Raw genomic sequence first — 15081 nt, 5'->3', positions numbered from 1 at the left:
CATGTTTCACCAAATCGGGGCTTCAGTACATCGTTTTATTCTTCCTAGAGTAAGCCGGGCACCTGCGCTTAATTTTATGGGCACATGTTATCAATCACGTATAAGCATAACGTGGAAGTTCTTGTATATAAATTTATTTGATCGCAAGGAAAATAACATTTGGAAGTGAAAATAAAAAAGAAACTTAAAATATCCACTTTGTAATAAAAGTAAGCAAGGGGCTCGCTGTTAAATCAAGTTATTATTATTAAAATAATTTACATATTGAAATGCTGTCAAAAAAGTTGACAAAATTGATTTAAGAATTTAGACAGTTGCAGACTAAATGATAGGTTTGCCTTTCGTGAGATAATGATTTGAACAACAACTCGACAGCAACTTCTAATATAAAAATGCCCGCTGATATCAGGAGCTTCTAAAATAGTATATAAAATTTAAGTATGAGCCATACAATAATTTTGAAACGGACCACTAGCGCGCCCTTGTGGTCAGAGATTTAATTACAATGCGCCATAGCTGTTGTGATTTACATAACAATAAGGCGTTTAGCGCAGTGCGAGCTGTCTTCCAGGATAGTCATTTGACAGATGGGCGCTGTAAGAAGAGGACTCAGAATAGGTGTGGTGAAGGCGCAAAAGTTGCATTCAACGTCGAAGCAAAACATGTCTTGTGAGTAATATCTCCCATGAAAGCATACAAAAGTGCAAAGGAATTACGCCTGTGCTTAACTCAATAATGTGGTATGTTAGGGTTTTGATTAGATTAATAAATAGTATTTAGTGTACATACTTTTGCAGTGTGCTTTGAATTTGACATAGCTTGTATATGAAAATTATTAAAAGCCAGAAGCTTATTTTAATTCGAAATATTGTTGAAGAGGTTGAGCAGTACATGTAGTCATGAAAGTACATGTATATACTTCCATGATGTAGTAGACTCTGCCGTTTATTACCAAGATGTTCTGTAAATCAGATACTGTTACATGTACACTGATCCACAGTACGTAATGGGGCACCTAAACAAATCTGTAACAAATCAAATTTAATGTCTTTGTTATAGACTAACATTCATCAAACAAAATTTGCTCCTCCCGAGACAAATGAAAATGCTTCAAGGAACTCGAGTAGGATTGTTTATAAAGTATATCAACTATCGCACCATCTGCTGTATTAATAAACATTAAGTCAATTTTTGAGCTCTGTGTATTATTATTTGGATATTTTCTTTTGACTTTTGCGACCAACCATTTGCCTGAATAAATGCGCATTCTTGTTTAAAAGATACAGGAGTAAAAGTTATATGATATATACCAAAATTTCAGCATCTATATTCTACTCGACGTGAAATATATTCTTTTGCCTTTTTAAATTAAATACAAAATAGCTTATAAATTTAGAAGTATAAAGTGTGAAATTATCAGAAACCTGTATCCGTATTGAGATCACAGTCAAATACACGAAGGAATCAGATATGTACTCTGAATATCATTTGTAACCAGGTTAAATATTCTGCTAGAAATAAGCATTGGAAGACGTGAAATTTATGTTATAGAAAAATCATACATGTTATAGAAAAATCCAGTGCTTGGGCAGCTTTCAACTATTGTCATTACCTCCTTATGTTTTTAGGTTCTGTGCAAAAGAAATATTTATTTCAGGATTTAGGTATTAAAATGTTGATTCAGTAGCAGTAGTAAAGACCGAACCGTCAAAGACGGATTTCAATTTTTCAAGAAAATATGAAGAAAATGATATCCGGCGTAGTAACAGACCTTGTATAAGCAGTTATCCTTCCATAGTTTAAGGAAGGTCTCGACCAGCTCCATACAGTGGGAAGGAATGAAACCTGCTGAACTTCTTTCAACCAGGCAAAAGTCCCCCCCCCCCCCCCAAAAAAAAAAAAAAAAAAAAAAAGTCAAAACACATCTTTTGCAGAAAACGCATGGCATTTATTTTCTGTCAGTCCCGGTCGATTGGACAAAGTGCTTCGTAAATGATCGATGAATTTCTCAAGAATATTAAAAAAATTTACTGGGAAAACTGTTTTTATGTTGCCTAATTAATTCAAATGCATGTATCAAAAATGTAAACCACTTTCCCTTTAAACCACACAATATTTACATCATTATTTCCTTATTTGCTATTTTTTTTATTATTTGAATAAAAAATTCAATAATAAAATGAAGAGTTTATTTTTTTAAAAAGTATGATACGTTCAATAGCGTCGCATTCATTGTTCCCGTCTGTTATTTACGGTCGCATCTGGCTTGAGCACAGAAAGATAACTCGATGTTCCCGTCAGTACAGCGCCCCCTGCTGGGATAACAAGACCTAGACCTCTGCTTCCTGCCCAGACCACATGTCTTGTTACACGGGCCCCACACACTCCAGGGCCCGTAACCTACAGTTGAAAGCAAGATGTACAGATAACCGATTCTGATCCTAAACGCGTATAGGCCTAAACGAACATCCCAGCCCAAAACTTTTAGTTTAATAACTTACTTAAGTGTTAATAATAATAATAATAATAATAATAATAATAATAATAATAATAATAATAACAAGAGCAGCAACAGCAATAATAATAATAATAATAATAATAATAATAATAATAATAATAATAATAATGTGCTTTGAAAGAGAATATCATCACTTCGTTAGTGGAAATTAACCAAAGACTAAATATCAGAAATTCCTATTTACAATAAAGATGTACCTACCATCATTTCGACCTACTTCTTCATACACCCGCAGTTCATCACTACTGTTATCAGTTGGATTCGCAACCATCTTGTCCGACGCAATTGGCCCATCAAGGGTTTTCGGAGCGCCAAATGTCTCTCGGTCATCAGCGGCGTTACGTTGTTGACGTTCAGCTGAGGAAGCCAAATCATCTATGAAAATGAGAAAAGTATTTCAGGTATCTAAATTCATACATACACGTGCACGTTGAAGACAAGCAATTTTTTAAATTATATATATTGTAGGCATGATACGGAAAAGAGCTACGGCATTGTCATACATGTAGTATATGCCCATGCACCAAGTGTTTGGTTTCATGATTTTACAAAGCAAATAACTTAAGAATTTTCTTTTAACTTATTCCTTATATAAAAATCAAGAGAATATTTAGTAAAAACGTGTGAAGAATATAATGTCATACCCTTCTTTTGTTTTTGATCTTTTTTGGAATTGGAAGGAGGTCGAGGCGTAATTGAGGAAGGCACTGTCGTCTGCTCGCGTAGCGTTGTAGGCGCCTGGGACGTTTTGTTTTGGTTTACTTTGCTATGAGCTTGACTTGTCTTCTTGATGCTTGGTGGAGTTGTATTTTTGTGCAAAGTGACTGGCGTCTTGTGATTTGTATTAAGAACGGGTGTCGACGTTATGAGATCCCCAGGCGTTTGCGATGGTGCATAACTGTTTTGAACAGTATTGACGGCAACACCCTGATTTGTGCCATGGCCAGGAGTTTGGCTTTCCACTTTGTTACTAAAAGGGGTTGGCTTATTGCGTAACTTGGGAGTCGTCATGGAACTCGTTGAGGTAAAAGGTGTCTCTGTAGACTGTTGTTTAATTGGTGCCGTCGGTTTATCTTTTGTCTTGGCGGGATTTGTGACGGGAATCTTTTTAGCTTGACCTTGGCCAATGACAGTGGCATTCGTTGAACTTGTACTGTTATCAAAAGGGCTGGAAGTCGTACGTTGGGGAAGCGATTTCGACGCAGATGTATGTTGTGCAGGAAGCGTTTTCACGGTGGTGATAGGCACTGGTAGAGCACTTACACTTTGTCTCACTGGCTTGGTCCTACCTTGTGGAACCATGCTCGCGGTGCCGGTAGGCACTGGTAGAGCACTTACTCTTTGTCCCACTGTCTTGGTCCTACCTTGTGCAACCATGCTCGCGGTGCCGGTAGGCACTGGTAGAGCACTTACTCTTTGTCCCACTGTCTTGGTCCTACCTTGTGGAACCATGCTCGCGGTGCCGGTAGGTGCCACATTTCTGACGGAAGGGAGATGTGTGGCCTTGCTTATGACAGTTGCATTACTTTTTTCTCCAGTTGTGACAGACCCATCTTTTTGCGGAGCAGCATGCTTTATAGAAGTTTCTGTACTGGAGGTTGCCCTTATATTTGTGGTGGGATAGGGGGTCGGAAGACCCGTTTTTCTGAAAACTACATCGTTTTTGAGGTGAGATGCTGCTGCATTTATTTGTGGACTTGTTTCGATGATAAGCGTAGGTGTTACGGTTTGAAACTGACTAAGAGATCCTAAATCCAAAGGCTGTTTAGTGACCATATTTAAGGAACTGGGTACTGTCTTCCGTGAAAGCACCGTCATACGTGGTGTAGGATTGACATACTGTCCCAAAGCCCCATCATTTGTGGCAGTTGCAGAAACCACTGTTTGCTGCATTGCAGGCATTTCATTACTCGCTGTAACTTGTAGGCCGTTCACATTTGACGGTGTGGTCTCAGCAGGTTTCTGTGTCACTAATTTTACCTCACCACTCGGAGTTGGATATGTTCTAAAAGTTGTACCTTTTTTTACAATTTTACCATTTTTTACAATTTTACCAATTTTACCATATCTTAGTTCCCAGATTTTCAGCATCCAATCGAAAAAATCGTCGTCTACTAGTATGTCCTGGGGCTTCCTTTTCCTATGATGGGGGCCATGGTGTTTAATCGGCGGCTTTACTTTAAATCTGTTGAAACTATCTCTATAAAAGACATGGTCATGCCGTGACCTATGTTTAGAATGAACGGGCACCACTTGGGGCTTCCTTTTCCTATGGTTGGGGCCATGGTGTTTAATCGTCGGCTTTACTTTAAATCTGTTGAAACTATCTCTATAAAAGACATGGTCATGCCGTGACCTATGTTTAGAATGTACGGGCACCCCTTGGGGCTTCCTTTTCCTATGGTTGGGGCCATGGTGTTTAATCGTCGGCTTTACTTTAAATCTGTTGAAACTATCTCTATAAAAGACATGGTCATGCCGTGACCTATGTTTAGAATGAACGGGCACCACTTGGGGCTTCCTTTTCCTATGGTTGGGGCCATGGTGTTTAATCGTCGGCTTTACTTTAAATCTGTTGAAACTATCTCTATAAAAGACATGGTTATGCCGTAACCTGTGTTTAGAATGAACGGGTACCCCTTTGAGCATGTGGCGGGATTTTATGCCATGTAAATTGTCTGCAAATCGAGCAGCATGAGGTAAATTAAATTTCTGCCCCGGGTAAAGGAATGTTTGAATTTGTATCTCTCTTAACAGGGTCTTTTCAGAAGAACCCCGTGACTTGTGGCCACGTATTGACTCGTGTCTCCTTCTTTGGGGCCGAGGATCAATAATGGGATTCAGTTTCCAGCTTTGGTATGAGGGTACGTCGTAATAATTGTTTAGCTGCTTTATCGGATCGATTTGATCTGGATCCTCATAGATAGTTTTCACTGGGTATCTCTTGAAATTCTTTGATCGCCGCCACTGAAATAATTTATCATATGTTTTATTATACAAAACTGTCACTAATTCAGCATGTGTTGTTTTTCTACCGGTAACTACTGTCTATCCACTGATACCTGGAATTGATATTGTAAAATGGGCCTGCACTCTTACAAAGATATGTGTTTTCCGGTAATTAGAGTTTAAGAAGATTCTATCATAATTAATATACATTCAAGCAAATTCCAAACATCCAAATATCTATTTAGGAGCTTTTATTCCGAGAATAAAAATTTTAGAAGAACGTAGAAATTTTAGAAACTTTTATTTCTTTTACTTTTATTGGTCCACCGAAGCGAAAATTTTATCTTAATCGTAACTTCTCACAAAGCACTGTACATACAATTTACGCCAGGAATTGCAGAATGAATACCGTAAGGACATTTGTTACTTTTTTTAAATTCTGTTTCGTGTCGAACACATAGACTGTCTATAGATTCTTAATTATACCTTTTACGCTCAATACTTAGGGAAGAATTACACTGTATAAAGATAAATATCTTGTTAGAAATTCCTTAAATCTTGGCGAATATGACGTTCTTCTTAAGCTACTTTAGGTACTTACTGGAACACTTTTTGCTTGTAACTCGGCCCATGGAACGACATAAATTGCTAAAATTATTTGCAGAAAGTGCATTGTTTACCGGGCAGCCATTATAGTGATGTTTCTAGGGAGACTGGGAAGCGAGGATTCTGGGATATATAAAACACGGTTGCTTGTGACGTAAAACGTGCAAAACGCTCAGCATATAGACGTTAGATGTGTCATACGTGACGCAAAGTCGCATTTGACGTCATAAAGGGAAATAAAGTGTAAAACAGTTACGTCATAGAGGTTACCGTTGCTATCATCCCATATAAAAAAACAAGTGCAGTGTGTAAGTTGATTAACTTTAATATTATGTAGATCTAGCTCGAACAATTACAAGTCAGACCATGGTATTATAAAATCCAGTCTTAGTTTCACAGTGACAATAAGAGGTCTATAGACATCCTCAGAAGTAGATTAAATTATAGAAAGACGTCCTGAATAACGAGAGTTGCAAACAATTTAGTCATCGTAAATCTACGTGGCTCTGTGACAAGGAAAATATTTTAATGTAGACTAACATATTCCGGATATTTGATTTTGTTATTTTTTCATTGTGATTCATTTATACAGCTTTCTTTCTTTATCGTTTGGCTCAGGTAAATTATCAAAACATGACTTTAAAACTCAACCGTATTTTTCATACTGTAAAATAAAGATAAGATAAAAAATAAAGCCTTTACTAGTGGTAGAAACATTTCGTCTTTTCAAAGTTCAATTATTACGCAATGCAAGTCCTGAGTTACCATAATTATGATTGCAAATCAGAATACAATGTATATGAAAAAAATGTTTCCAGAATGCGCATTAAAAATGCCACGATTTCCAGCTTTATGTAAATGCTATAAAACGTCTGAATATTCTAAAACATCACTGTAGCAAATTTAACAACGTATCTAGTTTCACTAGGTTGAATAAGTTTATGCTGGCTTGGGAGTAATAAAAGATAATATTATGAAAACTGCGAACTGTATCCTGCTGAAAACGTACATGCACATGGGATAAAAAGCGTGCGGCTGTGCGGAGTTATCAGGTGTGGCCCAGACTCATTAATTATGTGAGTTTACCCAATGTGTACAGATATCCTGTCTACACTTAAGTGTAAAGGTTGTGTTGTCAGTGTCCGGTAAGCCCATATCCCGGACCATAATACACCATACAGAAAACGCAGTACGCGTACGGTGCGAGGGTGCAGAAAAACGTCATGGACATTCCAGTCGCTCTTTTAAGAGGTGACATCACATAACCAACCCAAAACAAAATTCTGGCGGTGATAAAGAGGATCACCATTACTGGAATGACCTTCATCATCTCTTGTGTCAAATATGTTGTTAACATTAAAATTCCGAACGTGTTGACCACAAGTTGTTCTAGGGTGTTTTGGATCACCCTGACGTGTACGTCGACGTAACGGGCTCCTTCCCTCGACGTTGGATCAATGGCCGGTGTATGAAAACGTTTTCGCGCACACACAATAATAGATGCCAGTAGCAGTATGCTGGAAAGAAACTGCCAGCGTATGGTGAACACCAGTCTGTCCGTAAGGGTAAGAAGAGTTGGGACGGCGGGGGCGAAGTAAATCCCTAAGGCGTGGCTGACCACAAAGAGCAGAAATCCCTGTATCTCTCCCTTGTGAACCTCGTATTGTTCCGCTCGACTGGAAGACATTATGCGTTGATCTTTTCTGTCAGTTTGGAAGTGAATCGGCAGAGTGGTAAATTAACGGGTGGTCTTGACCTAGTTGTACGTTTTTACTACTGGCCAAAACAGCTCCAACACTCCAAAGCGAAATCTCTTTACTCTACTATTAAGTAAATAACGGCCACACCTATTTACTATATGACTTACTTCGAACATTATACAGTACATTTGCATGTTCCATTTACAAGTGATAAATTGAACTGGCCTGAGTTGACCTGCCTGTAGATCGCCATAAAGAGTAAGGGTAATGGACGTGTTTTTTGTTATCATTAGACACTAATAAATAAGTGAAAACACAGCTTGAGATTGAAAAATTAAAACTTTTTGTGCAAATTAAACCTTTTAGTCTGTGTGCTTGCTCGCGTGCATGCTTGCCAGCACGCATACGTGCGTAAATGTCATGATATACCTCATATATGTTTTTTTTATGAAGGGCTGTCTATAACCCATTTCAACGCAACCAAAGCAACATCATTTGGTGACCGTAACACTAATTCTCCAGAGAAGATCTCGCTAACCCATTTTTGCTGTACTAGTTCACAATGTTATTTTTTTCTTACAGTTTGTGTACAAATTCTTATCGGGATCCAACCCCTTAATCATTTTTTCTTGCACTTAAACCCCACTCCTAAAAAAAATATGTATCTTCTTTGCTAGCTTATTATCAGGGATGGATACAGACATCCGTTGCGCATAAAAAAACGGGAACCGAAAAAAAAAAAAAGACTCCAAATCGCAAATACATTGTAATAGAAATGTGAATGCTGTTGGTGCGACGTCGGCTGAGATATTTCTGGTCGATTGCTGCCACTCGCTCGTGTTGGACGCTTTATGGGATGTGAGAGACTGACAGCATTAAGATTAATCAGCTGTTCGTATTAAGTATACGCGTGTTTGACTCAACCTGTGCGCAAACCACATTAAAATATCACCACACACCCGATTATTTAAGGAAAGTTAGGCCACGTCCGTTAGCAATATCCTAATTTCCACAATATCCACTTGAGGCTCGCACGGCGTGCTTAGGAAATGACCTGTTAGACTTTCATACGCGAGAAGTTAGCAGGTGAGCTGATTTATATGAATCAGGGAAAGCTCTTCAATCATGCTGCAACCTTGCTCTTTCTCCGCGGGCACGTATTGACGATCCTAGGCCGAGAAATCAAGAAACAACCTGTGATACCTAAGCCCGAGGTTTACTTTTATACGAGGGACCTGTACTTAAAAATATAAAGCCATTAACGCAGGGTGCAGACCGGGGAAATTCTAAACGGAGCGGTCTAATCGGGAAGATCGGCGAAAAACGGACGTGCACTGCACCGATCGATCTACCTGTGCTCTCAGAGTTCCGGCACTGTTGGATTGTAATAACTGACCCTCTATCGCCACGCGTGAGGGGAGTTAGAACCGCGCGGGCGGCAGGAAATGCCGTATTCTAACCTCCGGCCGAAGTTTTACTACTACGATTCACTGAGGTGATCGTTTGGGACGATGCAGGCGGCTATCTACGGGATCCCCGCTATGGCTCCCAGGATTCAGGATGACGGACCGCAGGACAAACGGGCGAATCTGGGAGCCTCGTCCTTTGAATTTGAGGATGACCGCCATAGCCACTATGGGGATGTTATGCGTCCAGAACCAGTAAGTGCATTTACTCTGTGTTGCGTGTCTGTCTTGTATTTTAACCAAGGAATGAGTTTTTACTCAGCACAGAGTCTCAGCTAATTTTTTCTTCTCTCATTAGAGTAGGGGGCACTTGAAAGATATTTTGATATAATGTATGGTATGCCACCTATGTCTCATAACACTATGGCAGTTGAGTCGTTTCTTGAGTCGTTTTTTTATATTTTGTCATTCCTTCTCCCCCTCCTTCCTTTCTGACTACAGTTTATAGTCTAGTCTAGTCTAGTCTAGTCTAGTCTAGTCCCTATCAACCACATGCCTCCAATTCTTGTTATCCAACGCTATTGCTGCTTCTACAAAGTTAGTTAGAATGGTGTCACAAGGTTTCTGTTTAGCTGGTCTCCCATCTGATGGTACGAAGACCAGCACCAGTTTTAAGATATTTGAAAATTATCAAAATGCAAAAAAAGTAATAATAATAATAATAATAATAATAATAATAATAAATAGATAAATAAAATAATAATAATAAAATTTTTAACAAAAAATACAAAGGAAAAAAATTAACATTTTAGCAGCCTTTGGAAGAATCTGCTTCAATGGTGTATACACGACATCATTACATTGATATAGGCCCTCTTTTACGATCTCTTCCCCACCCCCACCCCCCGACCCCCACCCCCGCCATGTGCGGACGTACAGAGAAATGGCTAAAATAAGGACCTATGTTTGACACATTTTATGTGTTGTGGTTATCATTTTTTGTCACCAATGGTTCACGATTACATAAATCTCTGTCAGTATTGTGGCCAAGAGAAAATATTTCCTACCTTTTCAAATTTGTATATATTTTGGTTATTTTGTACATAATATTCAACTTGTCATCTTTATTTCTCTCTCTCTCTCTCTTCCGACCCCCCCCCTCTCTCGATACACCTACTGTCCCCAACAGATTTCCTCCCATAAAACCACATTTTTTTGTAACGAAGGATATTTTACGGGCACTTTGATTGCGTTGGTGCTGTCTCTTGGGTAAATAAATACCGGCAAAATGACTTCAAAAGCCAATATGTTACATATTTACAGAAACGATAGTGAAGTCCCAAACAAATTCTCTCGCGATCGCCAGATTAATCACAACTATGGTTTAATAATTGATTACAGCCGACAGCATTAAGAGCGGGCATTGGGTATTGATTTTTACAGTCATATGTCAGCAAAACTTGATGAACTGCAACTATGCTTTCAATGATAATACGTAACAGTTGGGCAAATTCAACGTAAGTGGCGTGCTGAGGAAAAAAATCTGTGTATAGAAGATATTTTGGTGAAACGTAATACTTGGAAGGGACTGATTGGTAGGCAACGATAAAAGCACACATGGTTGATGTCCAACAACAGGTAGACTGCCTCGTTTTTCTCGGGAGCGAGCGTGAGAATATCCACGTGAAGGTATTATTTTCGCGCCCAGCAGCTGACGGGGGCTCAGACGTCTGCTGGTAGGGTTTTCTTCTAAAAATCACCATGGCAACCGCGGCGTTGACGGGTCACAGCGCGCGCCTCACCCTCCAGTCCTTCACAAGTTTGGGAGCAGACGACAGCCAGGACCCCGGGTCGGGGATGCTGGGAGCGTTCGGTCACTTCATACCAAAACCAGTCAAACCGAAGGTAAGGTGAACAAAATAAGATGCTAGGCAGCCTGCCGCAAGTTGTTAGTCCTTCGGCAGGTGATTTGTTAACGGGCTTCTATAGGGGAGTAAAAATAAACACGTCCATATGACTCGCGTCTATTTTCTGCCTACGTTGGCGGAACGGCAGGTTTTGTCTGCAGAGAGCATCTCGCTTCCTCTCTTGAGCCACCTCATGCTTTGTATGATATGTAAAATATAAATAACACACATCTGTTCAAATGAGTTAGGATATATATATATTATCTATGCATCTTGGGCCGTGAAACATAACCGACCCTATATTCTTTATGGGAGTAAAAATGGAGTCGGCGTAGGGCGAGCGAGCCGCGGTGAACGCAGACTGACGTGCGTTTGGTATTTCTCTTTTGTTTGTTTGATTTTTCTGCGAAGACAGATTTTTTTGACACCAAGTTGGGGGCATAAGGTATTTTTGCGGTCATCATGGCTCTCCAAACTGCCCGCCTGTTTGGCATGTCAAGCGAGTCCAGTCCTTACACCGCATCGGGCTCACAGCCTACTTATACGGCCGGAATATTTGCCAGTCTTGGTGCGTCAATTGTCGCAGTGGAGGCCCACGCTGAGCCCGATCACGACAGAGTAAGTAAAAAAAAACTCACTGAGGAGTGCTTTTTACCCTACTTTGTTCAGGTTAAAGGGATCGTTTGGCGAGCTAAGATGAGCATGTTGAGGTGAGATTACGTTATTTGTGCTGGCAGAATTGGTAAAAAATAATAAATTACCCACAAAAAGACATTTTTGTGCGAGAACCCAATTTCACGACTTATTATGTCACTAACTGATCACACTATATAAACACCTCACAACAATTGCTTGCATTGAACTTGGTCACGAATAACCGCCATTCGTATCACATTGGTTCTAAAATGCTTCCCTTTACCTGTTTACAATTGGCACATCCTTGTTACGAGCATGGGTTTAATCGTGCACAGTCGATACGTTCACAAACATATCATACGAATCACGCCACATACTTTTGCAAATTTTCACAACGTTAATATAGACAGACTAAAACATATATTTACACAGTGCTGGTATGTGATGCGTTTACTGGTAACAGCGCATGTCGTCAATTAGCTGTAGCTTACTCACTGTATCAAATGATAATTTTTTGAGAGGCCGTCTACGGAATTATCATTGCGTGATTTATTATTTTTATTTGATATGGTTACAGAGGCAAACCTACACAATTCCCCTTGTTTTGTTACTTTGTGTGAGTAGACTTCCGTGTAACGGAAACCCGTTTTGGGTATTAACTTGCTGATTGTTCTATTAAGTTCACACTGAAGATTGTTCGATTTTACTCGGTGCGATCTTTCAGTAAGGGTCGACTGATTTTCTAATGTGCAGTTCAATGACTCTCTGCGGCATGCCTTTCACAGAAACAGTATGTTAAAACAGTTTTTTTTTGCCAGTAGAGCACTTGTAATTTGATATCTACGGAACAATGCAACTCTAAAAGCTCTCGCAAATGCATCATCAATTTACTACATTGAAAACACCAACCCAACACAATACGACCACGGTCACGGCTTAACGCCAACTATTGATCTTCACTTGATCAGTTGTGTTTTGCAAATCCATCTGTTCTGCCTCAACCCCCCCCCCCCTCCCACCTGTCCGATCTAACACAACTATTGTTAAGTGACTTGTTAGTCTTAGGTAAATAAATGCTAGCTATTTCTGGAATTAAGGGTACTTATGACCTGTGGGCCTACAGACAGCAACATTGCGATGGACACTGCGAGCTACAGGTGCACTGTGCATAACGGGTGATAAGTCACAGCCAAATTCAGAGGCCCAACTTCCATTATTTATATGTTTTAGTCCTTTTTACCCGCCTTCTGCATGCATCATTTTTTCCATTTCCTTTATGAACTTCCTCGGCAGTGTTAAACATAGCGTAATTGCAAAGTAAATATGAAGGCATATGGCTAAACATATTGCTTTTATTGAATATCCAAGTCAATAACGCACCTTCCAAATGTGAGCACGTGTAAATAATGCATGAGCATCTTATGCAATACATACATAAATAAATAATGTGTTATTTAATTCGTTGGTATTCAAATATGGTTTTTGCGATATAAGCTTCGCGTATGAGTTTGGATTTTTTTTCTGGTAGAAATGGAATCGTAGAAAAGTTATTTGATCTATAGTAACCTTACCTGTAGATGTGTAAAACGTGCTTTTTACATGTATTACCTGATGGGTTTAATATCTCAAACATTTTAAGCAAAAGATATATCCGTTAATGTGTATGTGTGCCATCCTCCTTCGCTAGATTTAGTCCAACTTTGTGTTTTTTTGCGAATACGAACAATTCTTCTCATTCGGTTTTTATTAAGGGAAATTCTTTGAAGTTAATCATTTTTGACGTAAATGCTCAGAAAGATATATTCACAGCAGCTTCGCCGCACATGATAGCATTTAGAATCATCCTTCTAGTGATGGAATAAGACCCCTTCAAGGCAGGTTCTCTGACCCTAAATAAAAAGCTGGGTGTTTTGTGTGCTTTTACCTTTTATACCTACAGTCAAGCCATATTTCAGGCTCAGATTTACTTCATTGCGTGGTATTTACTTTTCTGAATAAAGACACTGATCAAAACGTATTGAATACGCAGCTTGTTTTTCGTGATTCAGGATGCTCTTTTCTTGAAAGCAAAACTACGGTGCATGTACAAGAGAGAATGAGAGAAAGAAAGAGGGGCAGGTATCGTAGCAGCTTCGTGTCTAGTAATGGGGATCATCCGAGATCCGAGATAGCCCACAGTCTTGCTGCTCAGCGTAAAATCAAGCGAGGTTTTGAAGGATTTGGGGGTAGAACAGACAGAAAAAAAAGGGCTAGTGTCGGGCCCTGCGGCAACGAATATTTCCATGGTTTCCTGTCTCGTTCAGTAGAATTACAGTCCATTGCACAACAGTTAATTAATTTTGTGTTCAAGCTTTGACTCCAAATTGCTGCTGTATAAAAAGAACCCGTAGGGGACCTAAGCATATAGCCAGAGACGGATGGAAGCTGGCCAAATTGCTTGTGTAATGAAACGCCAAGCTTGTGGCAAGTAATTCTTCGTTGGGATTGTTTTAACAATAAAAATTCGTGTCGTTAATTTGTGCATTTGTGTTCCCAAATATAATGCTGGTGTTAGAAAACGGCAATTTTCGTTTAAAAGGCCTGGTTTTGCTTTTAAAGAAGAAATTCTCGGCGCTCTAACTTTCGTGTCTCGTATGACGTCACTTACTGCTGACAGTTTCGTTATAGACTATATCAGGTTATCCCTTTTGTGAATAGGCCTTGTAACCCCTTTCCGATATGCCGTGCAATTAGAATTAAAGGATAACCTTACAATATATTTCTACTGCACAAAGTATTCATTATACTGATGATGTTCCTTTGTGTATGCTCTACATTGGTCCTCCTTGGTGACATTAGGCGTATAACTTCATTCTTTACCTCATAAAAGCATAACACTGCAATCGTAATCAAATAATACATTTCCCCAGTGTACGACTATTAAGGAAGAGTCATTATTTATATTGAAAAGCATGGCTTGTTTTACCAAGAGGCCACTTCATATCCCCTGGCAAATCTAGTCAGAGCTCACACTTGTGTTTTAATGATTTGCCGATTAGTTCAACCAAATTAATTTCTTGGCCAAATCGTGGCGAACTTTTGACAGAGAAGATGGTAGTTTCATATATTAAAAAAGTCTGGCTGGAAATGTGTATGCTTGACTGAGCAATGTTTGGGGCGGAATTCTCGATCGCCTTGAAAAAAGTTAATAAAACACCATAGGAAGGTTAAAGGCACTCCAAGTAACACTTGTGGGTTTGCCCATAATGTGTTTGCTCTCGTGCATGCATGCCTGTCTATGTATTTGTGTCTATATAGGCTACAATGTACAAGTCGTATTTGTTACTTCAGTGTTCTAATTCTTATTTATTTCTTGAAAA

At 39.3% G+C, this 15081-nt stretch overlaps 2 protein-coding genes across 4 annotated transcripts in view; one reads left to right on the top strand and one right to left on the bottom strand.

Annotated features, from left to right (window-relative positions):
- Positions 1 to 1932: 1932 nt before the first annotated feature.
- On the bottom strand, positions 1933 to 7208 carry LOC147763705 (uncharacterized). The gene is made up of 4 exons (XM_087005380.1): positions 6069 to 7208; positions 3163 to 5485; positions 2720 to 2893; positions 1933 to 2400 (listed from the first exon to the last, which is right to left on the bottom strand). Exons 1-4 carry the CDS (start codon positions 6138 to 6140, stop codon positions 2246 to 2248), a joined length of 2724 nt encoding a protein of 907 aa, XP_086861506.1. The 5' UTR covers positions 6141 to 7208; the 3' UTR covers positions 1933 to 2245.
- Positions 7209 to 8644: 1436 nt separating this feature from the next.
- Positions 8645 to 15081, top strand: part of LOC106156405 (uncharacterized) — a 35717-nt gene continuing 29280 nt past the window's right edge. The window contains exon 1 of one of the 3 annotated variants that reach the window (XM_013531649.2): positions 8645 to 9434. In XM_013531649.2, the coding sequence (XP_013387103.1) occupies positions 9285 to 9434 (150 nt within the window). In that variant the 5' untranslated portion in view covers positions 8645 to 9284. Of the gene's footprint in view, positions 9435 to 10641; positions 11085 to 11363; positions 11705 to 15081 lie in introns of those variants that run through there. The other 2 variants (XM_013531650.2, XM_013531648.2) reach the window with 2 other exon arrangements.

This window comes from Lingula anatina, chromosome 2, assembly GCF_051362555.1.
Source record: "Lingula anatina isolate TDL-2025a chromosome 2, LinAna3.0, whole genome shotgun sequence".
NCBI classification, from domain to species: Eukaryota; Metazoa; Brachiopoda; class Lingulata; order Lingulida; family Lingulidae; genus Lingula; species Lingula anatina.
The sequence above is the reverse complement of the archived record's forward strand: the minus strand, read 5'-3'. Positions and strand labels throughout refer to the sequence as shown.

Bases quoted from the DNA above. Each gene is read 5' to 3' on its own strand.
- LOC147763705 (XM_087005380.1), bottom strand. From the start codon at position 6,140: ATGCACTTTCTGCAAATAATTTTAGCAATTTATGTCGTTCCATGGGCC. The intron at 5,486-6,068 runs GTAAGTACCTAA...AAATTATTTCAG, and splicing joins TACAAGCAAAAAGTGTTCCA to TGGCGGCGATCAAAGAATTT. The intron at 2,401-2,719 runs GTAGGTACATCT...TTTCAACTGTAG, and splicing joins AGAAGTAGGTCGAAATGATG to GTTACGGGCCCTGGAGTGTG.